Genomic DNA, 25746 nt, shown 5'->3' with positions numbered 1-25746 from the left:
GTATACTGAACACTAGCTCCAGAATCAGAAATCAAAAGCAATTTCTCAAATTATCTAGCTTACTTTCTCAGAGATGTATGTTTTATATTCATATTTCCCATAACAGGGGACACATGGGACAGGTCTGAGCAGAAATTAAATGCTCGATTTCTATTTTGATTTTAAGGAATCAGATTAGGGAAATCAATAAATAATTTGCTATTTCCTTCTAGTCTTTGTGCTTACATTTCTGCATTATATCAGTGTTTATGTGAGTAGTATTATAAAATTGTTACATGTGATATTTAAAAAAACAGTCATATCAGATATATCACTTCCAATATAAAACCAGGTTCTCTTTATGGCTATATCATCAGAGTAGCAATTTAGTGGCAAAATCTAAACTGGAGATAAGAAGTGCTCAATACCTGGACTTGAACTAACTTTCTAATGTCCTCAAGCACATGTGCAATGTTTGATAGTCCTTTTTCTATATTTGGTAAAACTCAGATTTTAAAGAGCTATGTCCCACAACTCACCACCACGCTTATCAGTTCTTACTCCCATTTTTAAGTTGTCCAAACTCCTCCTCCCTTAATGGTCATGAGGATATAAACATGTAGTAGGGTCCCTTGGTCATCCTTTTAGACAATATTTTTCCCTTACAAGACATAAAGTGGGGCATTCCATTAATAGCTTTTATTTTTACCCTTAATTTAAACACCAGCAATCGAAAACAATTATCTTATGCATTGTACTCTCGCTTAGCATCGCATCTTCTTTTCTTCCTCTGTTCTCATAAATATTAGCAGAGGTCAAATTTTCTTTAGCCTTCCCTGTCTATCCAGAAAGATGTCATGTCTAATTCTATTCACAAGTGCCCTCCTTTTTCCACTGCCAATTTTAGAAAATAAATAATAAAACCTTATTGAAAGAGGGCAAAGACTATTGGGGTCAGCAAGGAGAAGATGGTTCTTCTACATACACACATACATTCTAGGTCCCGCACATTGAAATCCAGACGGAGCAAGTTTTGGTCATGGAGCTTCTGAAGAAGTAGTCTGTGAAGGAAGGAAGTGAACCTTAGTGCCACATGTCCCCACGCCATCTACCTGCAGACTTGAACCACAGCATAGCTTCCTTCAGTTTTGCATATGCTGATGGGAGTCAGAATACTAGTGTAAGATCAAGAACTGTTTACATTGGATTATGTTAATTATAACCTGTGTATGTCATCCCCACTCTGTAGAGCCTAGCTGCTTGGCTCATCTTCTGTCACCGTCACTAGTTTTTCGACCACCACCTCACTGAGAATACACAGCTTATCTCTGGATCCCAGCTTAGTCACCTCAACTACTGGCCCCGTATTCAGTATCCCCATTTCTTTTCTGTTCTCTAGCTCATCTCCTGCGCATTGACTTGCACTGACCCCTGATTCATACTCCAGTACCAAACTCCAGACTCTCATCGGAAATCCCATTTCTTTGCTTTTCTTTACCCCTCAAAGATTGCCTGTACTCATTTTCTTCACTTCCTCATTTTCAGTTTTCTTTTTAGCCCACTGTAATTAGGCCTTCAAATACTGAAAGATTTCTTTTAACTCTCTCCCTAGAAGATCTTCATCATTTTAGTTTCATGTTAGGAGTCACTTCCTTTGTGAGGCATTCTCTTTTCACCACTTCTCTTACTACCACTTTCAAACGAGTCTCCCCCATTATATCACCATGCCTATTATCTTCATAGCACCTGTCACTATTTAATATTTTAGTGCTTATATCATATATCTATTGTATTATTGTATTTCTCTTGTGGTTAGCCCCTTCTGTGAGGCACGGGAATAATACCAAATGGTCTCTGCTATTCTAGTTAATTTCTTTCACATTCTGTCCAACTATGTAGACTTCACCAGAATTCCCTGGGGCTAGATTATTAGTGATGAAGCATGTTTAGGTCATTCCAGATTAATTAATTCTCTTCTAATTTTTATATGTTATGTTATTAAATTTATTGAACAAAATAACCCTTCTGAAAACCAGATTTTCCATACCTTAGGAGAAAAATATTGAAAAATTCACAAGATCTAATTCTATTTGCCATGCATCTTTCATTTAACCTCATAAAATCCTGCTGGATATTTTATTCACATTATCAGGATTTTGAAAGTATGTTTCTTTGTAAAGCATGTGCAGAGTCCAAATTTCAATAAGCCATTTCCTGAATTACACACAAATACAGTTAAATGCACTTACCTTAATGTGAATGCTGATAGCTGTCTTGATCCAAGAAGGCTGAAGAGTTCACCGGTATTAACTAAAAAAGACTAGGTGTTATAAGTTGTTTGATCCTAATAAATGCTTTGTAGACATGAAATATAGCATGAAATTGAATGGCAAAACTAAGATGAAGAAGGTGTTAATTATTTTATTAAGTAGCCAGGAGGAGTGGGTCTACACAACCTTGAAAACCAAAAGAATTGCAAAGAAAGTATTGTGAAGTAAGATGTTGAATTTATATTGGAGAGGAAGGTAGAGAAGACTAAGCCAGAATGATATCTCAGTGTGGTGATGTTTTCTCTCAGGAAATCATGATCATCTCTCCCTGTCTCTTAGAAAATCTACTTTGCTAATCTGAGAAAATAAGTATCTCTGCAAGTGTACATTTGTTTGATAGATCTCTTTAGAGTGACAATATCATTTAGTGAATCAATTTTCTATTTTACTTACAGAATCTTCAGAATGCCTAGAGAACCAAGATATTTCAGAATATTTTTAATACTTGAAAGTGGATCCACCTTTAATATTTTATTTATTTATTTTTATTTTTTTAAAGATTTTATTTATTTATTTGAGAGAGAGAGAATGAGAGACAGAGAGCATGAGAGGGAGGAGGGTCAGAGGGAGAAGCAGACTCCCTGCTGAGCAGGGAGCCCGATGCAGGACTCGATCCAGGGACTCCAGGATCATGACCTGAGCCGAAGGCAGTCGCTTAACCAACTGAGCCACCCAGGCGCCCCACCTTTAATATTTTAAACAAAGGTTGTAATAGTTACAAATCTATGATAGTTTGCTTAATCTCTTAGAGTACATTGTTACTCTTCTTTGCTAGTACTACTACTGCACTGTAACAGCTACTGAAAGGTATTGTGATTTTAAAAACCATAGCCAAAAAACAATAAATCCAATCAAGAAATGGTCAGAAGACATGAACAGACGTTTCTCACGGAAGACATCCAAATGGCCAACAGACACATGAAAAAATGCTCAACATCACTTGGCATCAGAGAAATACAAATCAAAACCACAATGAGATACCACCTCACACCTGTCAAACTGGCTAAGACAAACAACTCAGGAAACAACAGATGTTGGCAAGGATGCGGAGAAGGGGGAACCTTCTTACAGTGTTGGTGGGAATGCAAGCTGGTGCAGGCACTCTGGAAAACAGTATGGTGGTTCCTCAAAAAGTTAAAAATAGAGCTACCCTATGACCCAGCAATTGCACTGCTAGGTATTTACCTAAAAGATACAAATGTAGTGATCTGAAGGGGCACAGGCACCCCAATGGTTATAGCAGCAATGTCCACAATAGCCAAACTATGGGACAAACCCAGATGTCTATCGACAGATGAATGGCTGAAGAAGATGTGATGTATATATATAATGGAATATTACTCAACCATCGAAAAGAATGAAATCTTGCCATTTACAACAACATGGAGGGAACTAGAGGGTATTATACTAAGTGGAATAAGTCAGTCAGAAAAAGACAAATATCATATGATTTCACTCATGTGGAATTGAAAAACCAAACTGATGAACATAGGGGAGGGGAAGGAAAAATAAAATAAGATGGAAACTTAGATGGAGACAAACCTTAAGAGACTCTTGGTCATAGGAAACCGAAGGTTGCTGGAGGGGAGTTGGGTGGGGAGATGGGGTAACTGGGTGATGGTCATTAAGGGGGACACTTGATGGAATGAGCTGTGGGTGTTCTATGCAGTTGATGAATCACTTAATTCTACCTCTGAAACTAATATTACACTAATATTATTAAATGGAATTTAAATAATTTTTTTAAAAACTAAAAACAAAACCACTTGGGTCTGTGAGGTTTAAGAAAAAATGAAGTTTTTAAAAGAAAACACTACCCTTGGCTTTTTGCACTTTGGATACTCTATTTTGTGGTGAAGAAGGTATATAAAGTAAATTCATCTTTAAGAAAACACCATTGTGGTTGCCTGGGTGGCTCAATTGGTTAAGTGTCTGCCTTTGGCTTGGGTCATGGTCCCAGGGTTCTGGGATTGAGCCCCGCATCGGGCTCCCTGCTCAGCAGAGAGCCTGCTTCTCCCTCTGCCCCTCTCTCTCTCTCTCTCGCTCTGTTTCTCATGAACAAATAAATAAAATCTTTAAAAAAAAAAAAAAAGAAAACACCATTGAATTTCTTGAGGTGATAAAAATAGTTTAATTAAATAATTTTTATGTGTTCTAGACAGCCTTTTCTCTGACACTTTTGTTATCCCATTTTCTTTACAAAGTTGTGAGTGGCATTTGATATATGTACAGAATTTCTATTGCTTTACCAAAAAATCTTATTGCTAGAAAGACCATTTTCTTTGTAATTTGTGTTCGTTTTATTTTAGAGACTTAAACTAAGTTCTCATTTCTTTTCTAAGACACATTAATCTCACCTTCATGTCTAAGTAGAATTAGTAGAAATAGAATATTCTGAAAAAGAACTTTGCTTTAATGTGAGATGAAAGGCAATGCATGATCTAAATAATCACAGCCTTTGTGCCTTTTCACAGAGGAGCTACACAAGGCAAAGTCTCCTACTTGCTAGTCAGGCATAGCCAGGCTTCTGCTCTCTCCTGCTCTCCTCCTACAACCATGTGCTTCCTCTTCTTACGCCCTTCCTTATTCTTCTTTTCAATTGTGGTGGTCCTTAGATTCCTTTTATCTTCTTATATTTTTTACTTTGTTATCATAACCTCTGTGAGAACTATAAAATGTCCAAAATCCTCAGGCAAAGGAAATTCCCATGACATGCAGTCATCTGTTATAACATATTACACAGCAGTTAATGTTGTGCAAATCACCTTGAAATAGGAATCTCATTCAGGACTAAAGATTGAGGCTAGTGTCAAGGAAACATGAAATATTAATCTTAATAAAAATGACATTTAATAAACAGGTAATTCTTTTTTTTCTTTTTTTATTATTTTTTAAAATTTTATTATGTTATGTTAATCACCATACATTACATCATTAGTTTTTGGTGTAGTGTTCCATGATTCATTGTTTGCGTATAACACCCAGTGCTCCATTCAGTATGTGCCCTCCTTAATACCCATCACCAGGCTAACCCATCCCCCCACCCCCCTCCCCTCTAGAACCCTCAGTTTGTTTCTCAGAGTCCATAGTCTCTCATGGTTTGTCTCCACCTCTGATTTCCCCCCCTTCTTTATATCATGAAAGAATTTGCTGTTGATCATCTAGTATTATTAGCACTTCTAATGCATTTAGAATTCTGATTTAACATATACAAGGATTTGTATTATATGAAACATAATACTCTTCATAAAAATTAAAATGTTTAATAGTGTATTAATTCAATTTAAGCTATAGCTCTAAAATTAAAACAAATTGGGAAAAAGCCAAAAAATTTTTGGATATTTGCATTTATCAATATGCAGTTCTACATTTTATTTAGGGTAGGATTGGCTCATTGAACATTATAACTTACACTCTTAAGTTACATATTTTATATAACATATAGGCATCCCTCAGAGATACAGCAGGTTCCATTATAGACCACCACAATAAAGCAAATATTTTGAGAAAGTGAGTCAAATAAATTTTTCAGTTTCCCAGTGCATATAGAAGTTACTTTATACTATACTGTAGTCTGTTAAGTGTGCACTAACATTATGTCTAAAAGAACAATGTGCATACCTTAATTAAAAATACTTTATTGCTAAAATATGCTAAATAGCATCTGAGTTTACTGTGAGTTGTAATCTTTTTGCTAGTGAAGGATCTTACCTCAAAGTTGATGGCTGCTGACTGATCATGATTGTGGTTACTGAAGGCTGGGGTCGTTACTGAAGGCTGTGGTGGCAGTTTCTTAAAATAAGACAACAGTGAAGTGTTTTGCATCCGTTGACTCTTCCTTTTACAAATGATTTCTCTGTAGTGCTATTTGATAGCATTTTACTCACAGTAAAACTTTCAAAACTGAAGTCAGTCCTCACAAACCCTGCTACTATTTTATCAACTAAGTTTATATAATATTCTAAATCCTTTGTTGTCATTGCAGTAATCTTCACAGTCTTTTCACCAGGAGTAGATTCCATCTCAAGAAACCACTTTCTTTGCTCATCCATAAGAAGCAACTCCTCGTCCATTCAAGTTTGATCATTGAGATTGCAGCAATTCAGTACCATCTTCAGGCTCCACTTCTCATTCTAGTTCCCTTGCTGTTTCTACCACATCTGCAGTTACTCCCTCCACTGAAGTCATGAACCCCTCAAAGTCATCCATGAGGGTTGAAATCAACTTCTTCCAAGCTCCTGTTCATGTTGATATTTTGACTTATTTCCATGAATCATGAATGTTCTTAATGGCATCTAGAATGGTGAATCCTTTCTGGGTTTTCAATTTATTTTGTCAAGATCCATCAGAAGAATCACTATCTATGACACCTAGCCTTATGAAATATATTTCTTAAATAATATGACTTGGAAGTCAAAATTACTTATTTATTCATGGGCTGCAGAATGAATGTTGTGTTAGCAGGCATGAAAACAACACTAATCTGGTTGTACATCTCCATCAGAGCACTTGAATGACCAAGTGCATTGGCAATGAGCAGTAATATTTTGAAAATAATTTTTTTTGTGAGCAGTAGTTCTCAACGGTGGACTTAAAATAGTCACTAAGTCATGTTGTAAACACATATGCTATCTCCAAGCTTTGTTGTTCCATTTATAGAGCATGTGCAGAATAGATTTAACCTAAATCTGTAGGGCTCTAGAATTTTTGGAATTGATAAATGAACATCGGCTTCAACTTAAAGTCAGCAGCTGCATTAGCCCCTAACAAGAGCGTCAGCCTGTCCTTTGAAGCTCTGAAGCCAGGCTTTGACTTCCCTCTAGATATGAAAATCCTAGATGGTGTCTTTTTCCAACAGAAGGCTATTTCATCTACATTGAGAAATCTGTTGCTGAGTGTAGCCACCTTCATGAGTTACCATAATTAGGTCATCCGGATAACTTGCTACAGCTTCTGCAAAAGCACTTGCTGCTTCACCTTGCACTTTTATGTTTTGGAAATGGCTTTTAAACCTCATGACCCAACCTTGCTAGCTGCCAACTTTTCTTCCGCAGCTTCCTCACCTCTTTTGGCCTCCAGAGAATTGAAGAAAGTTAGGGCCTTCCTCTGGATTAGGCTTTGGCTAAAGGGGATGTTGTGGCTGCTCCAATTTTTTTTTTTTTATCCAGACCACTAAGACTTTCTCCATATCAACAATTAGGCTGTTTTGCTTTCTTATCCTTCATCTGTTTACTGGAGTAGCACTTTTAATTTTCTTCAAGAACAATTTCTTTGCATTCACATCTTGGCTAATGTTTACCCAAGAAGATAAGCCTTCCTCACCAAAATTAATCATTTCTAGCTTTTGATTTAAAGTGAAACATGCAACTCTTCCTTTCACTTGAATACTTAGTGGCCTTTGCAGTGTTTTTCCTTTGTTAAGTTTTTTTATTTAAGTTCCTGTTAACATAGAGTCTAACATTAGTTTCAGGTGTACAATAAATATAGTAATTTAACAATTCCATACAATACCTGATGCTCATCCCAGCAAGGCCCCAGGGTTTTTAATTGGCCTAATTTTAATATTGTTTTGTCTCAGGTAAAAGGCAGGCCTGAAAAGAAGGAGAGAGAGGGTTACTGAGTGGAACTGTCAAAATGCACATAATTATCAATAAAGCCATCATCTTATATGAGTGTGATTCATGGTGCCCCAAAACAATTATTAGTAACATCAAAGATCACTGATCACAGATAACCATGACAAATATAATAATAATGGAAAAAGTTTGAAATATTGTGAGAATTACTAAAATGTGACACAGAGATACCAAAATGAACAAATGCTATTGGAAAAATGGCACCGATAGACTTTCTTGACTTAGGGTTGCCACAAATGTTCAATTTGTCAATAATGCAGCACCTGTAAAGCACAATACAATGAGATATGCCTGTATTTTATATTACTTGACACGTAATTTTAATACTTCATTGATGTTGCTTTTATTTTGGTATATTTATTCAGCATGATTTCTGTTGTTGTATTGTTTAATTGACATGAACAATAAGAGAAATCTGAAGAAACCTTAAGAGAAAAAACAAAACTAAAAAAACTTACTGCCTTGGAGAAAAATTATATTTTATAAAAATTAAAATTTTTGTTCTTCAGATAATAATTATTCTAAAAATTGTATGCCTCGTACATATCCTTTACTTTTCTTAACTGTACTTCTTGGTTGTAATCTGGCAGAAAATAATGTATTTGCTTTTTCAAAGAATTAACTTAGAAACTAAATTAATATATATATATTACCAAGGAATACCACCACCTCTTTTCCAAAACTGACTTCTATGTATATCAATATGTTATATAATATTATATAACAGAATAGTTCAGTATAATGTCTTCTTTTTTTAGAGATCAAATTTATTTTGAGAACTCATTGAAATACAACTAAAATAAATAACTAACAAAGTTCTAAGTAAAAGTATTAATTAAATAGCTATATCTATATAATTCTCATAATTCTCAATAAAATTATCTTTTCTTCCCATAGGTTCTTTCAAATGCACTTACATTTTATTAAAACATGTACCCTGAACACTGATACCCGGTATCTTTAGATAAAGGTACAGATATGCCTTGTGATACATTTGGTCTCTATCTACCCTAAAGAACAGGTGACATATGTTCCAAGAGTAGCTGGGATGTGCATAGAATTTTAGGTTATAGACACCTGGGAGAAGAGATGAGCGTCTTCCGCGTCTCCGTAAAAAAAAGCTACTGGGCGCCTGGGTGGCTCAGTTGGTTAAGCGACTGCCTTGGGCTCAGGTCATGATCCTGGAGTCCCTGGATCGAGTCCCGCATCGGGCTCCCTGCTCGGCAGGGAGTCCGCTTCTCCCTCTCCCACTCCCCGTTTGTGTTCCCTCTCTCGCTGTGTCTTTCTCTGTCAAATAAATAAATAAAATCTTAAAAAAAAAAAAAAAAGCTACTGTTATAATTGGGCAAATCTGACTGAAAATAATATACATCCTAGAAATATTATAGTTAAACAGCTCTAAAAAGCAGCACTGATGATGTGATATGAGGGGCTTTGTGAGATTTTAATCAATTTTAATTTTAATTATACAGCAATAATTCTTTGAACACTCATTACACATTATTCATAGGTATATTGTGTCTTTTGATTTTAAAAAAATCATCAGTTTTAGTTTTGAATGCTTCTTTTCTTTCTTTTCTTCTCTTCCTTTTTTTTTTTTTTTCCAGATGACACGAGAACAATATATACTAGCAACACCACAGAACAACCTGCCAAGGGCTGAGAATGCACAGCTTTACCCGGTGGGGATTTATGGATGGCGGAAGAGGTGCTTATACTTCTTTGTCCTTCTGCTGTTGGTGACCATGATAGTTAACTTAGCCATGACAATATGGATATTGAAAGTGATGAATTTCACTGTGGTAAGTACCACCATGACTTTATATCTACTGCTTTTGGTTCAAAGATGATAGAGCACTGTTATTTTCATTTTTTAATTGAAACTTATTTATCTTAAGCTTTACAAGGTTGTGTCTTGAAATTCCAAAGACTGTCATATATTATTTTAAGACTGCATTTAATATGTATCCATGACAGACATATGATATTACCACCTGTCCTTTAAGTGTGGGAAATTGAGATCATGAGATAGCACGGGATACCGATTCATTAGCAAGTTAGAAAAATTTAACCTATACGTGTGAACTATTGCTTGCTAAACCTGGTAGTCTAGAAAACAAGTCTATATTTTTAGAGATGATATTTTATGTTAAAATTAATAGTAGATATCACGAGTACCTTTAAAATACTTTACGTAGAGTATCTACCTCCCTCTATATGCTTTCTGTGTAACAAACTGCATGATCAAATCTAAACCCTGGAATTTCTCATGGGCCACATGGACCAATGTCTATAATTGTCACCATATGGAGCACTGACATGGTAAATATAAGATACATCGGAAATTAAATCACTCTTTTGTGAAAAGTAATATTTTAATAGCAAAATAATTATATAGCTCATTGATGAATTTTGCTTTAATTTATTGAATGTGTACAATAAAGCTATGAGCCTGACTCATCTGGGAAAAATTAGCTGCATCAGCAAAGTTTAGTTTAGCTCACTTCATATTTTCTGGCTAAATTCTTAAATTTCTCTCCTCTGCCTTTAAAGCTTTCTGCCTTTGCTTAAACACCTCAGATATCTTCACATTCGAGCAGGTATATTACACTTGCTGACCATACTGCTATTATTCTTTAGAACTCTGCATCCTCAGGGGCAATTGTAAAGCTGGCTGTTTAACTTCACTGATCTTTGTATATTGGGCTGCTTTTTTTTTTTTTTTTTAACTCTGCTGTGTATTGATTTAGCAAGGGTAGTTTCTTTCTGAATTCACTAGCATGTAATTCTAACTTGGAACAGAATCTCAAAAGGAAAAAGAGCCCAGCATCTGTCCATTGTGTAGTGCACTTTGGTTGTGTGCAGAAGAACCCTGGGAGAGCAGGTGGCCTATCTTCCTGAGAGGAAAAACTATAACTGTGCAAATCATGATAGAAGAGCATATGCTCATGGAGAAAAATGAGCTGAGCAAGGGCTCCATTTCTCTGATACAGTGCACATTTTGAAGGGTATTCATCAAAAAAGAAATGAAAGGCAAAGAAAAGTTGAGCAGAACTCAGTATGTTCCAGGATTAGAGAAAATAACTATCCTTAGTGATGGATATGTGTTCAGGGTCACTGATCAAGGTTTGTGAGCCTGTGTGTGGGTGGCTAGAGGTGGAGTTGGGTGCTACTAGGCAAATTATTGCTTTAAGAGACACCCTAGTAATACATCTGAACCATTCTTTTGTCCTAAGAGTTGGCTCAGTTCCCCTCCCCACCTTCATTGAGAATATTTTGGCACAGATTACATTAATGTTACTCCTAGTCTTTTAGTTCTGAGCTCTGTTCCTACCTTCCCTTACTAATGTCTGGGCTTCATTAAAGATTCATTTACCACATATTAGGGGCTGAAGATTCTTTTATATGTTTTTGAATATCAGCCAGATTAGCAGTTGCTGACAGCAACTTTTTCAACCTCATTTTTCTTAACAAAACAAAACAAACAAAAATCACTGTGAAAGAGATAAAGAGTATAATTTTCTCCAAGATTTGAAATTTCAAGCATTTGATTACCTCTACCAAAGAGCTTCTTTCTAAAGCTCATGAAAGTTGTGATCGACTCTCTCACTTCAGGAGCCTTGATTCTATCCAGTGACCAGGCCATGGAAATTTTCAGATTCAAGCCCTGTAAGTTTCTCAAGCATATTTAAATTAATTAAGAAGATAAACTTAAATGCATAATTACATGCCTGCATGCATTGGGCTCCCAATACCTTGCCTCATGCTGAGGTTAAGGCTGCATAAGCCAATTCAAGGGAAATAATTGAAACCTTTGTCCTCAGGATCCATGCAGGCCTCAGGGTTTCTGTCACCTATGGAGCTATCCAATTTGAACCTCAGCTGGCCAAAATGTAAATGTCAACATATTCCTGGGGATAATGAAAAGGAGTTTATTTCCATAGGAGTTTTGGTGTTTATTTCTTTAATTTTGAGCATATCTTTCTTTTTTTAATCACATTGTTACTTTTTAATAATCAAAAAAAAGAAGGTTAATCTTTAGCCATGTAAGCTATTTGTATGTAAGTGAAATAAATGGAAAGATGAAGTAATTATTGTGTCAAGATAATCTTTGTAAGGTTGTATACTCTCCATTTCAATGCAGTAATTCATAATTGTTCAGAGAAATTCTGAATTAAATAGTTGCTGAGTTTAGCAGTTCTGAATACTACACACCAGATTAAGTTGTATGAATTTGAAAAGTGTGAAATAATTTGTAATCCTCTTACATTAGAGCAGTAATGAAATCAATTTTATGTTTTCACTGGTGCATTATGATTGCATCTATCCCTACAGTGAATACCAGAAACCATTCGCCATACTATCATAAGAAGTAGTAAATGATGTATAAATTGTTTGGGGAGTATTATTGATTTATACAAAATGTATTTCTCTTTCATTATAACTGTTTCCATCCAGTCCATGGAAATATGAGGCTGTTAACATCTTTTATTTCAGCAAACTGGGAACATTACTGTTATAAAAAAATTTTGTTTTTAGCACAGCAAGGGTAGCTGCCAACCTGTTTTATGATGCTTCTTGAAGTCCATCATTATGACTAGTATTATACATGATCTGTGTGGTTGATATGACCTTATTCTGCTTTTTATTTTGTGGAAAATAAAATCACACAGCTATTGGATACTCAGGTGCAGAGAATCAAGAAAAAGGAAATTAGTTTATACTATAGGGTGGAAGGCTTAGGACCGATATACACCACAATTTCCTGTCTATGGGAGTTAATAAGTGTAGGAATGAATTGAAGAAAGAGGTTGCAAAACTCCATTCTCTCAAGATCAGTATAACCCAATTACGTGTTTTTGTTGGTGGTGGTGGTGTTTTTGTTGTCGGTGGTGTTTTTGTTGTTGTTGTTGGTTGTTGTTGGTTGGCATAATAGCTATGTGGTTCAATATAAATGGACTAGTCTAGCAGATCTGTTGAGTCTAGGCATTCTGCTAAGGTGATATTCTTTTCTTGGGTCAAGTGTTCGTCCTAAGTAAGTTAGTTCTATATTTGAAAATTGAAAATTAATATAATAATAAAGTATTCATTTTAATCGCAAGAGTACCAAGTAAGTATTGGTAGCATACTGCAACTTCATTTGATTAGCTATGTTACCTAGCCAATAAAAGAAGGATGGAAAAATAAATGCCATTTATTAAGCAAAGAGGGAGAAGAAAGTCATGAATGTTGAGACTGAGAAGTCATGAATATCTAGATATGGGTAAAAATTGAAATAATCAGTTGAACAAATTGGAAAACAAAAGTCTTAGAGACTTATATGATCAGTGGGATAAAAGATGGCTGAAAGGAGATCTCACGAGAAGTGGATTGAATATGATAGTCTTTTAGGAATAAAAAGGAACTGGAAATTTTTAGTTCAGCCATCCACATACTGTTAGAGGTCACTATATGATAGTCTTTCCATTTATTCACTCAGCATCTGCTGAAACCCTCTTTTGGATAAGCAAACCATCCCATTAAATCACTGGATAGTTGTATTGCTGTTTAACATCTTGCTATTTTGTTGCAGTCTCTCTGTATATAACTCCAATCATGGGATGCTAATTGCATTCTTTCAAACTGACATGAATTTATTATTTTATCAAGACTACAGTTTGTTCTGGGCGCCTGGGTGGCTCATTCGTTAAATGTCTGCCTTCAGCTCAGGTCATGATCCCAGGGTCCTGGGATCGAGTCCCACATCGGGCTCCCTGGTCGGCAGGAAGCCTGCTTCTCCCTCTCCCACTCCCTCTGCTTGTGTTCCTGCTCTCGCTCTCTCTCTGTCAAATAAATAAAATCCTTAAAAAAAAAAAAAAAAGACTACAGTTTGTTCTAATACACACATGCACACATATATATACATACATACACAAATATACATGTGTATATATACATATATAAATATGCATACAATATACACAGACATACACTTATACACATTTTCACATCAAGGATATATATTTTATATAGATAAATGTTCCATATTTCTATTATTCTTATGCAGCCACTTTACTTCTTTAGCTGCCATTCACCTTCATTTCAAATATTATCTGTATTATATTATTATCATTATATGTTTCCTAGACTATCAACCTTTTTATATATTTCTTTTTTATATTTCTGCTTATTGCTTTTGGCCAGAGAGTCATTGATATATCTTTTTCATATTTTTTTTTCTTTTAGTGTACCTTTCTAAAGTTAAGAGAGAGTACATGTATCACTGTATTCAGTTTTCTGTTTTCTAATGGTTTTTTTTTTGTAAGATTTTATTTATTCATTTGAGACACAGAGATACAGAAAGAGAGAGAGAGCATGAGCAGGGGGAGAGAGAGAAGTAGGCTCCCCGCCGAGCCAGGAGCCCGATGTGGGGCTCGATCCCAGGACCCTGGGATCATGACCTGAGCGGAAGGCAGATGTTTAACCATCTGAGCCACCCAAGCGTCCCTGTTTTCTAATGTTTTTAATGCTACAAATTTTAAAAGATAATTTTGGGGGAATATGAAATAATATATTTGCTAAGTCTTCAATCTCGTGCTCTAATACTTTGGTAAATGATGTATCACATATTCCCATCTCACTCGTATGATTATTCTTTTTCTTTATCTTCATCATTAACCCAGTGGCATATTATCCATAGCTATTATTGATTTACCTAAGATGGCTAAAGTACATTTGCAGTATGCTGTTATTTGTCAGTGTGCCCATCACCAAACTTGTTACTCCACAATTTTCTTCATTTCCTCCTTAAAGGGACCATTAGGTCGGAATAAACTTTTCCATTTCTATATATCTATCCAGTTCTTATATTTATCAAAGCTGTGTCCCCATAGCAAATGCATTTTATTTGTTTTTCAAATCTATGGACATATACAGGATATATGGGGAGCTTAAATATGAAAAAACATGTTTTGTTGCTGTCTCATTACTTTTTTCTTCTCAGCATGTTCATCACAGATTGTTTCTCTTTATATGACTTTGTTTATTGCCTGGTTTTCTTCCCCACAGATAGAATATAAGCTCCACAGGGCTCAGAGTTTTTGACTCTTTTTCCATTGCTGTATCCCCAAGGCAGAGGACAGTGCCTGACAGATAATTAGCTCTTAATATGTATTTGTGAAATAAATATCCATCTTTAATATATCTTCATTGAAAGCTAGTTAAACTCTTCTTTTCCCTATGATTTGTGCCTTTCCAAAGGCCTGCCTTGAGCTGGGAAGAATTGATAAAAAGATGACCCATTGTCCTCTCTCTCTGGTTTTAAGGTATTTAAGGTTTCATAAGCACATTATAGGTTTCCATGGACTGTGCAGTGGTATTTATTAACTTCTACATTGAAAAAGTAGTTTTGTGTTCCGCACACCAAGCTTAATAATTCCCAGCAGCCCCTGCATTTGAGCCCTAACACATTTTAGGGAAGAAGGCCCAATCTTGATTACCCATTTCAGTAGTACAGAGAATTGCCATTATTGACACTTTAGTTTATTATGAAATATTTTATCCTACAAAAGGATATACATATATATTTGAATCAATAATAATAATAGCAAAAACGATAATAAACAATAAAATGAGCACCTGTTTCATCGTCACGCAGCTGGAAAAATAAATTCCTATCTAGAAAGAATTATAATCCTAAATATTTTTCCTGCTTTTATTTAGTTTCATGTGTATATATGTGTGTATAAACCTCAAACAGTATAGTGTTTTAGCTCAACAATATGTTTGCGAGATTTATCTCTGTTAATGTATGTAACTGCAATGTATTTACTGCTGTAAATTTCACTGAATGAACACACCTTATTTATTTAATTTATAAATCCTCCTTTTGAATTGTTTTCAGTGTTTTTGGTTGTCATTTAATTTGCTCTCACAGTGATCCTGTGAACATTCTTGTATATATTGATAATTGTAGCTGCTCATGTACAAGAATTTCTTCAGGTTTTAGAGTCTAGAGTGTATGTCTATGAATCTTGACTTTTAAAATAATTTTTCCCCAAAGTGATTGAATCATTATATGTTGCCTCTAGCAACATGTAAGGGTTTCTTTTGTTCACCTTACCTCTTAATAGAGAATTGCCAGCTAAACTAAATTGCTACTTTTTAAGCCACAAATCTGATACCCAGCTATCTGATGAAGATCCTTTTTATTTATTGGTTTGTTTATGTGTCCCTTTCTGACAGATTTATTCCTCTATCTATTTTCATTCATATACCTTATCTCTGTGATAGTACATACTATGTTGGATTAGATATATAATTATGGTTCATCTAGGTATAGATTCTTCTCTTCCACCAATTTTCCCCCGTCCTGATACAGGCAGGCTGGGTCCAAGAAACCAGGGGAGGGTCCCACAGGGCCAGCCAAGAGGGTCCTTGGCTTCACATAGAAGAGAAATCAAATGTGAGCTGAAGAACGTGAAAATGGTTTATTAAATAGCATGAGTGACAGGTAGAAAATAATCTGGGAGACTGAAGAAGGAGAGAAGAATGAGTCTCTGTCATTGCTTGGGGCTGGGAGTTGATATTAAGAATGGGTCTAGGGTACCACTTCCTCTAGAGATGCACTGTAGGTTCCAATCAAACCCAAGTGTCAGGTGAATAGGTGTTATTCCATAAATTACCAAAGGTAGGGGTATTGATGCCAGCGTCAGACGAGGTTTGTTTGAAGCTAATGTCCTGGAACAGGTTTGGGATATGGCTTTTCTTAGGTGTTCTCAGGTGTTTGGGGCCTAGGACAAAACTCAGAGAATAATTAACTTTTTTTGCTTCCCCCTTCATGTGGGAACATAGCTTCGTTGGTTTATTCAGAGGCAAAATACGGAACATGAGTAAATGGGGCTTAGCAGAAAAACATCGGAGATGGAACCTTTCCAAAATGGAGTCCCTTCAGCTTACCTACTTCAGTCCCATTAATGTGGGGGAATTCCTCAAGGAGCAGGGCTGGTTTTATTGTTTTATTTATCTTGGTAGCATGGCCAGGAACATACTAGGTAGTGATGCATTATTTTTGGTTGACTTTTTGTAATTTTAAAAAGTCTAGATTCACTTTGAGTATTTAATGTCTTAATGTTTCCACTTGTTCTCTCTGTAAAACTGCTTCAGATTCCAGTTGGTTTCTGTTTTTATGTTGCAGGCTTTTCTTTAGCTGACATCTCACCCTCCTCCATTAAGAGAGTGGCATTTCTCAAGTCCTTTCACATCTTTCAGCCTCTAGTGACCCGCTTCCCCTGACAGGAAGACAGGCAGAGCATACTTTCTCCCAGAATCCCAAAGCTCTAAGTAAGATGGTTTTTCAATGAAAGTAGAGTCCTTTGAAGCTCCAGTTACTAGGTCTGACTGACTCCCTCAGTAATGACAACAGTAAAATCCTGGTCTTTTCTTTTTTGTGGAAAAAAGAACACTTAGATTTCATGTAAAAATACTCTTGTTCTGTACTATCCTGCTTCATCTTTTGAGACAAGATCTATCGGTAATTAAGAGGTGACATAAGCTGCCAATTACGTGGAAATGACTACCAAATCCCGGAAACTTTGCTCCATCACTTGTTTACAATCCCTAATCAGACCTGAGACACAATCACTGTGTGTTTCCTGACTTCCAGCCTCTTTTGGGAGGGCACCTGCTGCTGAGGAGCCTCAGCCTGCTCACCATAGTCACACATAACTTCCCCAAATGCCTCTTCATTTAACAGTTGAAGTCAATGGAATATTAAGATTTTCTAGAGACATTTGTTGATTCAATTTGATGTCATGTGTAGGGGGTATTTTTGATTTTCTGTATTTGCTTGGATTAAAAAAAAAAAAGGTCATAAGCAAAACAAACAAAATAAACGTCCACTAATTTTAATCTAAGCTCCAGTTACTGAAAGAAAGGAAAGGGATCAATAACAGCAGGAAGTAGAAGAAGGGAATATTTTTTTTTTTTTCAAGTGGACCACAAGGGCAGAAGTAGGGATGTGAGTTTTGTCATTTGCATTTCTCACAGAATTGTTATAAAACATGGGTTCAGAATCAGATGCTTAAAAAATTAATTTAAAAAGCTGAACCTTATGCTCCTTCTAGTAAACATTCATTCTTCTCAAAGCCCACATGCAATTTTTTAAATTTTATTATGTTAATCACCATACATTACATCATTAGTTTTTGATGTAGTGTTTCATGATTCATTGTTTGCATATAACACCCAGTGCTCCATGCAGAATGTGCCCTCTTTAATACCCATCACTGGGCTAACCCATCCCCCCACCTCCCTCCCCTCTAGAACCCTCAGTTTGCTTCTCAGAGTCCATAGTCTCTCACATACAATTTTTATATGCAACAATGTAAGACCATAAAATGAATTGTTTCTTATTCATAAGTGTTATATTACTGGGGGGAAAAAAACAAAACTTGAGTCTCTACTATCTCCTAGTGAGGTATTTTTCCATAAAAAATTGGTGTTAATGGCAAAATCTCCTTAGACTGCTGGTACTGCTAAGAGACCACTCATCATCCATCAAGCAGTGGTTAAAAGAATGAACTTTGGGTCCAGATTCTGCTTTTGGCACTTATTAGCTATGTCACCTTTGGCAAGTTATTTAAACTGTGACTTAGTTTCTTACTCTGTTAAATGGATACAACATTATTTTTTTTTCATTAGATTATTGTAGACATCAAAACAATTAAAATAATGACAGTTCTTCAGAAATGCCTGGCCTATCCTAACAGCTCTCCCAGGGTTTGCTATCATTACCCTTACTCATTTTCTGTTGTTCCAACTTCACAGTTATTCCAGACATCATGTGAATTAACTTGATTCTATTAAAGTTAAGTCTACAACTGTCAGGGGTGCCTGGGTGGCTCATTCGGTTAAGTATCCGCCTCTTGACCAGCTCAGGTCGTGATCTCAGTGTCATGAGATGGAGCCCCACGTCAGGCTCTGCACTTAGCGCTAAGTTTGATCATCCCTCTCACTCTTCTCCCCCCTCCCCTGACTGTTCACACTCTCTCTCTTAAATTAATTAATTAATTAATTAATTAATTAATTAATTAAATCTTTAAAAATTTTTATAAAAAATTAAAAAGTAAAATTGTCCTAGAAAGATAAAAGGATCTTGAATCCACGTGTACTAATAAATAAATAGTAAATAAATGACAGTGTTTATAATCTTATTCATGCTAATGATATGCATAAAGGCTAAGAGCAGAGCTTTTGAGCGACACTGGTTCACATTCTGGCTCCATCACTGCTGCTTGGCAGGATGACCTTGTGTGAGTTCCTTAGCCTTCTAACTCCAGTATTTCATCTGTAAAATGGTCAGTGGTGCTGACCCATGGAGATGTTAAAAGTATTAACTGAGTGAACTCCTATAAAAGCAGTTAAAACGTGGGCACCTGGGTGGCTCAGTTGGTTAAGCAACTGCCTTCAGCTCAGGTCATGATCCTAGAGTCCCGGGATCGAGTCCCGCATCGGGCTCCCTGCTCAGCAGGGAGTCTGCTTCTCCCTCTGACCCTCCCCCCTCTCATGCTCTATCTCATTGTCTCTCTCAAATAAATAAATAAAATCTAAAAAAAAAAAAAGCAGTTAAAACGTAAGCACTCAATTGGAGTCGGCTATATATGACAAACACTATTTCCCTGCATCATTAAATGTTAAAAATTAAAGTTATTTGACACATTTTATCAGAGAAAATGTCTTATTTCCTTAGGATGATCAAAGGATAATAAAGATTTCTTTTGAAATTATAATTTAATGCTGAAATATAGAAAAGTATATTTAAAACTTCTAAGAGGAACTGTTCAGCTCAATCATCATAACTATTTTGATGACCTCAAACTGTTCCTTTTTTTTTTTGTTTTAAACCTGCATTACCTGAAAGTGACCCTACTCGCCTGTCTGAAAGAGAGAGCTCATTTAGCAGAGAGAACTGATCTCCTTTTTGAACAATTTGGAAAAATTACAATTAACACTAACTGGATGATAGAGAGGGATGTCTGTTCTTAATCCTAAATATCCTGAGTTTCTTTGATGTTCAGAGTTTTAAATTATTATCTGATTGAGATATTGTATTCTGAATTATTTTTATAACATCCCAAATTATAATCTTAAGGTATAACCTTTACATATGAGGATGAAGTTTAAGATGCCAGGGAGCCCATATTTATTTAATATGTAGTTTGTATCAACAAGATTATGTGCTATATAGACCAGTCCTTAATGAATTTCACGACACTGCAAAGTAAATATTATCGCCTTTGGCAGTGAAAGATACAGAGGCTTAGGGAAATTAAATAAACTTCCCAAGGTCACATTGATGAGCAAGGTTAGAAGCATGGGCTATACAATTTTAAACTCCACGTTCTTTTCACTACTTTTCATTGCATTAATGTTATCAAAATTAAATTAAATTGGTTCAGTATTCTTCATTAAATGATTTACTTTCCTGTATACCTCAGTGCATTCATACAACACTATTAAATATATAACTATGACATCACTGATTTTTAATTACATTTTGAATTTGTTGGACAAAGGTACCTCAGTTCTCTCAGCTATTATTAGTTTAATGGGGAAACATACCTAATCTTTCATAGTCCATAATTAGAACAGTGAAAACTCCTCTGTAAGTTCTGAACATGACTGCACTTTTGATTTTGGCAGAGTGAGCAATTGGTTTAATTTCTGGATAGAGCAATGGTGCTTATTAATGGTATCTTTATAAAAGAGACAATGGTTTTCATAAAGGCATTTTTATGCCTGTGTTCCAGTCTTTGCTCTGGTTAAACTATATTTTGCTGAGGAGTTAAGAAATTGGCCATGAAGAGACCACTCTGAAGGTGATTTAGGATCATAGCTCTTGTCCACCTTTCTGGGATGCCATTGCCATTTTCCCAGTTAATTCCTCCGTGCATGAATCGTGGTGCCAAAATGGGGCACTACTTTCTGTGGCACTGTGGTCACCCTGAGGGGAAGTGCCATCAGTGGGAGCCTGCCTGCTGCAGAACCATCCGGCCTGCACCGCCCTTCAGTGTGGTGTGTGGATTTATTACAGAATTGATGAGAGTGAATGATATAGTTAATGTTGCAAGACTGTTTCCATTATAACCCTCTGTTTGTACCTCCTCATAATTTTCTGACAAATTGTTCCTCTCAGATGGAATCTTTCATGCTTAGTCTTAGCCCAGCAGTACATTTTTTTCCCCTGACTTTATAAAGAAAAATTTGGTCATTTTATCCAAGTTCAAACAATTACCAAGTAGTAGTTCTTTTTACTGAAATAAACTACAAAAACAGTGACATAAGATAAATCATAAATCATAGCTATCACATGCAAAATGAAGTACGTTAGAATACTAGATATTTAATAGGGGAAAATGAAGAATTAAGAAAATTAGTTATTGAGGGGTGCCTGGGTGGCTCAGTACGTTAAGCGTCTGCCTTTGGCTCAGGTCATGATCCCAGAGTCCTGGGATCGAGCCCCACATTGGGCTCCCTGCTCAGCGGGGAGCCTGCTTCTCCCTCTCCCTCTGCCTGCCGCTCTGCCTACTTGTGCTATCTCTCGGTCAAATAAATAAATAAATTCTTAAAAAAAAAAGAAAATTAGTTATTGAATAAAAAGTTAGGAAGTATAGGCTTGTTAGTTTATATGTTTAATAAATTATATATTATAGAGAGCTGGAAAGGACTTTAGTTCAGTGCCCTAATTGTACATAGCAAAAATGGAAGTCCAGAAAGATAAAATCACTCACCCATTTGGGTGATTGAATAGCCAGAACACAAAATATGTTGGATCAAATTGCACTTAAGATAATATGTTTCATATGTGTACTTCTCACATAAAATAGCATATAGTTTGTCTTCTGTGATTTGACTATTTTAGTGGGAAATTTGGGGATGATTTTAAGTAAAAATGAAGTAAGTAATTATCTTAAGGGGTAATGTTTTACTACTTTGTAAAAAAAAGTAAACATTTGCTTTTCAAAAGCATACTTGAAATGTCATATTTGTTGTTTCCAAACAAAGAAAATATTATTTTCATAAAAGTAATCTTATTGGGTAAGAATTCATATGGGTTTATTAATTTAAATAATATCACCATAGATCTTCTATTTGCTAGTTTGTAAACTTATCCCAAACCAAATATATATTAATACTACATAATAGATTAATAGTACTAATATAATACACTTAGTTTGCTAAATAAATAGTTTAATATTTAGTTTTAAATACTTGTGGAAATTCACCATTAAAGTGCCCTTGCTAATAATTAGAAGCTATTTATATCAGGTGATGACAATCAGCTTGGTAGCCAATTGCGTTCTTCCCGAAGTGTGAGTGATGGTCCATAAAATATCTCCAGATCTGTTCAACTGTACTTCAATGTGTCTTATAAATTCTGTAACTGAATGTCATTAGAAAGTAAAATGCCTGTTTTCTTGCAATTCACATATTTTTGCATCCACAATTTTTGTATATTTCTTGGTTTTAGAGATTTGAAATACCACTTTGTTACCACTGATATCCCCTTTATTCCTTTGTGACTAGGGCTTGAGTTAAATTAAACTGCAGGACCACTGTGCATTTGTTAAAAGTTTCATATAAACTGACCAAGTTTATCTCATGATGCCAGTTTTAGGGAGAGAAGTATAAAAGTTAAATACAGATTTTACCCACATACACATGTACGTGTGTGTGCATTACCAAAAGAAGTATTTATTTTTGGTGTCCATTAGTCTCCAAAATATGAATAGTCTCCAAAATATAAAAAGCAAGACAAACTGCTTAAACTGTTTAAAATATCTCCACTATATATTCACTATATAGTGTATATCTCCACTATAATATGTATTTTGCACTAGCTCATGATAAATTACAATTTTGTAAATTGAATTCTATTTTTCAATTCACCTAGTTTACTTTTTTCCTAATACGCTTCATCTCTGATTGATGACTTAAAAGCAATATTAACTTTATAGTTCTCTAGAAGCTCTAGTTAGTACCTTGAAAATAGAAAAAAATAAAATATTCAGATTTCTAGAAGAGCTCTTATAAATTTATTTAAAATATGTGAATACCTAAGTACTCAAAGAAAATAGAAATTGGTATTAGTAAAGAAGGAAAAGGGAAAAATATTCATGCAGCAGTAAGGTGTTGTATATGACATTACATAATATAACGTTCCTACGAGATACATATTATTTTATCTCTATTTTTAAAGAGAAAATGCTGTCCAATTTCAGGTAATTAAAAAGTGACTGCATTGATATTTGAGTATTTGTTTATTTAACACAGCAGGTCAAATGTGTTCCACCCACTCAGGAATCATTTGGCTCTTGATATTATTTACAAGCCATTCTAGCCAAAAGAACATTTTTCTATGTAGGCAGTATTCTATTTGACAATAATTTAATAAGTTCGTAAGTCCTCATACATTTTATAGGACCATGAAATTGAATATTTCCTACTTAATTTTGGAATGGGGTAAGGTTATTAGTTTAATGTCTGTTAAGTTACCTTCTGTTGCTATATTTTTTCTTTTGATTCATTATATTCATAGTATATTAATTGTAACAAAACTACAGAAAAATGGTACTTTCTATATTTTTTTTCTGTTACCTGTACAAATAACAAGTGGTCCCTTACATGAGAACTGTTTTCTTCAAAGAAATTATAGGCATGCTCAATTTTTATACATTTTTGGCATTTTAAAGAGGTACAATGTTGGGCACCTGGGTGGCTCAGTTGTTAAGCATCTGCCTTCGGCTCAGGTCATGATCCCAGAGTCCTGGGATCGAGCCCCGCATCAGGCTCCCTCCTCGAGGGGAAGCCTGCTTCTCCCTCTCCCACTCCCGCTGCTTGTGTTCCTGCTCTCACTATCTCTGTCTCTGTCAAATAAATAAATAAAATCTCAAAAAAAAAAGGGGGGGACAATGTTATCAGTGACCTATTGCCACAAGAATAGCATGTAACAATAGCTTAAACAGTAGCTTAAAATAATAAACAGTAGCTTAAAATAATAAACATTTGTTTAACTCAGAAATCTGAGGATTGAACAGACAGTTCCCATCATTTGATGTTGGCCGGGCTTCTTTATAGGTATGTAGCAAGCTGTCTGGTCATCTTGTAGCTGCTGGGTTAGGATGCCTCATTTCTGTATTTGACAGTCATTTCCCTATTGGCTGGGCAATTGGATCACATGTCTTTCTTTCATCCTCTAGTACATTAGCCATTTTTAAACAGGTTAGAAGTTCCAAGGAAGAGTGTGGATATATATAAGACTTCTAGACATCTAAGGTGCAAAACTGGTTGGTTATCAATGTTCATATCTGTGCATTCCATTAGCTAAAGAAAGTCACAAGGCAGTCAACATTCATAGGATGAATAGATTCCACTTCAATAGTACCCTAAGATATAAAAGATAGGCAAATCATAAAATTTGTGTCCAATGCTAAAAAACTAATGCTTTATTGTTATTAATGAGCAACTGTTCATGCATTACCCTGATTTTAAAATTTCCACAATTTTAATATAAAGAATGAATAAATGTGATTAGTGTATGTGGCAAAAATAAATAAATAAATAATAAAATATCCTAAGAAATGCAATTAAAACAACAGTTAAATCTCTCTCTCTTTTTTTTTTAATTTAGGATTTTAAACAGGCTTTATTTTTTAGAGCAGTTTTAGGTTCACAGCAAATACAGAGTTCCCATATACCCTTTTCCCCTTCTCCCGCCCCATCCACAGCCTCCCTCACCAAGAAAATCCCCCACCAGAGCGGCTCATTTGTTATTATTGATGAGCCAACATTGACACATCATTATCACTCAAAGTCCATAGTTTACATTAGGGTTGACTCTTGGTATTCTACATTTTGTGGGTTTGGACAAACGTATAATGATATGTATCTATCATTATAGCATCATACAGATCAGTTTTACTGCCATAAAAATTCTCTATGCTCCAGTAATATATTCCTCCTTTCCCCTTAACACCTGGCCACCCCTGATACTTGTACTGTTTGCAAAGTTTTTCCCTTTCTAGAATGTCATATAGTTGGAATTATACACTCTGTCACCTTTTAGATTGGCTTCTTTATTTAGTAATATGCATTCGAACTTTTTCCATGTCTTTTCATGGCTTGATAGCCTGTTTCTTTTTAGTGCTAAGCAATTGTCTGGGTGTACCACAATTCACTTATGTATTCACCTACCGAAGGGCTCTTGATTGCTTTCAGGCTTTGGCAATCATGAATAAAGCTGCTGTAACCGTGTGTGCAGATTTTTGAGTGGATATGGGTTTTTAATACCTTTGGGTAAATACCAAGGAGAGTGATTATTAGAACAAGTGGTGAGAGTATGTTTAATTTTGTGAGAAATTAAGTCATTTTCCAAAGTGGCTGTACCATTTTGCATTCCCAATAGCAATGAATGAACAATCTTGTTGTTCCACATCTTTGCAAGCTTTTGATGTTGTCAGTGTTTTAAATACCATTTTCAAACTTACCAAATTAGCATACATTTTCTTGTTTTTCTGTAATACTAGTTTTAAGTACAGTGATACTTCAAAACAGATTTTAAATATATCTTAAATAAATATATCTTAAACATATCTTATATCTTAAATATAATGTGCATGTGAATGCGTATATTTAGATACAAATATAAAACATTCTTACTTGTATGATCACCTGATATCCTACCATTTGAAGATAGTTATTTAAAGTTTTATTAAAAGTAATGACAACATTGGAGCACCTGAGTGGCTCAGTTGGTTAAGCGT

The 25746-nt window shown here is 35.3% G+C and overlaps 1 protein-coding gene across 2 annotated transcripts in view; it reads left to right on the top strand.

Moving 5' to 3' along the window:
• The first annotated feature begins 9552 nt into the window (after positions 1 to 9552).
• SGCZ (sarcoglycan zeta) overlaps positions 9553 to 25746 on the top strand; it is a 427058-nt gene continuing 410864 nt past the window's right edge. For both annotated transcript variants that reach the window (XM_035004132.1, XM_035004131.1), the window contains exon 1: positions 9553 to 9747. In XM_035004132.1, coding sequence (XP_034860023.1) covers positions 9553 to 9747 — 195 coding nt within the window. The remainder of the gene's footprint in view (positions 9748 to 25746) is intronic.

Source organism: Mirounga leonina, unplaced genomic scaffold (assembly GCF_011800145.1).
Source record: "Mirounga leonina isolate KUSES-001 unplaced genomic scaffold, KU_Mleo_1.0 Mir_128, whole genome shotgun sequence".
Lineage (NCBI taxonomy): Eukaryota > Metazoa > Chordata > Mammalia > Carnivora > Phocidae > Mirounga > Mirounga leonina.
Note: the sequence above shows the minus strand (reverse complement) of the source record. Positions and strands in the feature narration are given on the sequence as shown.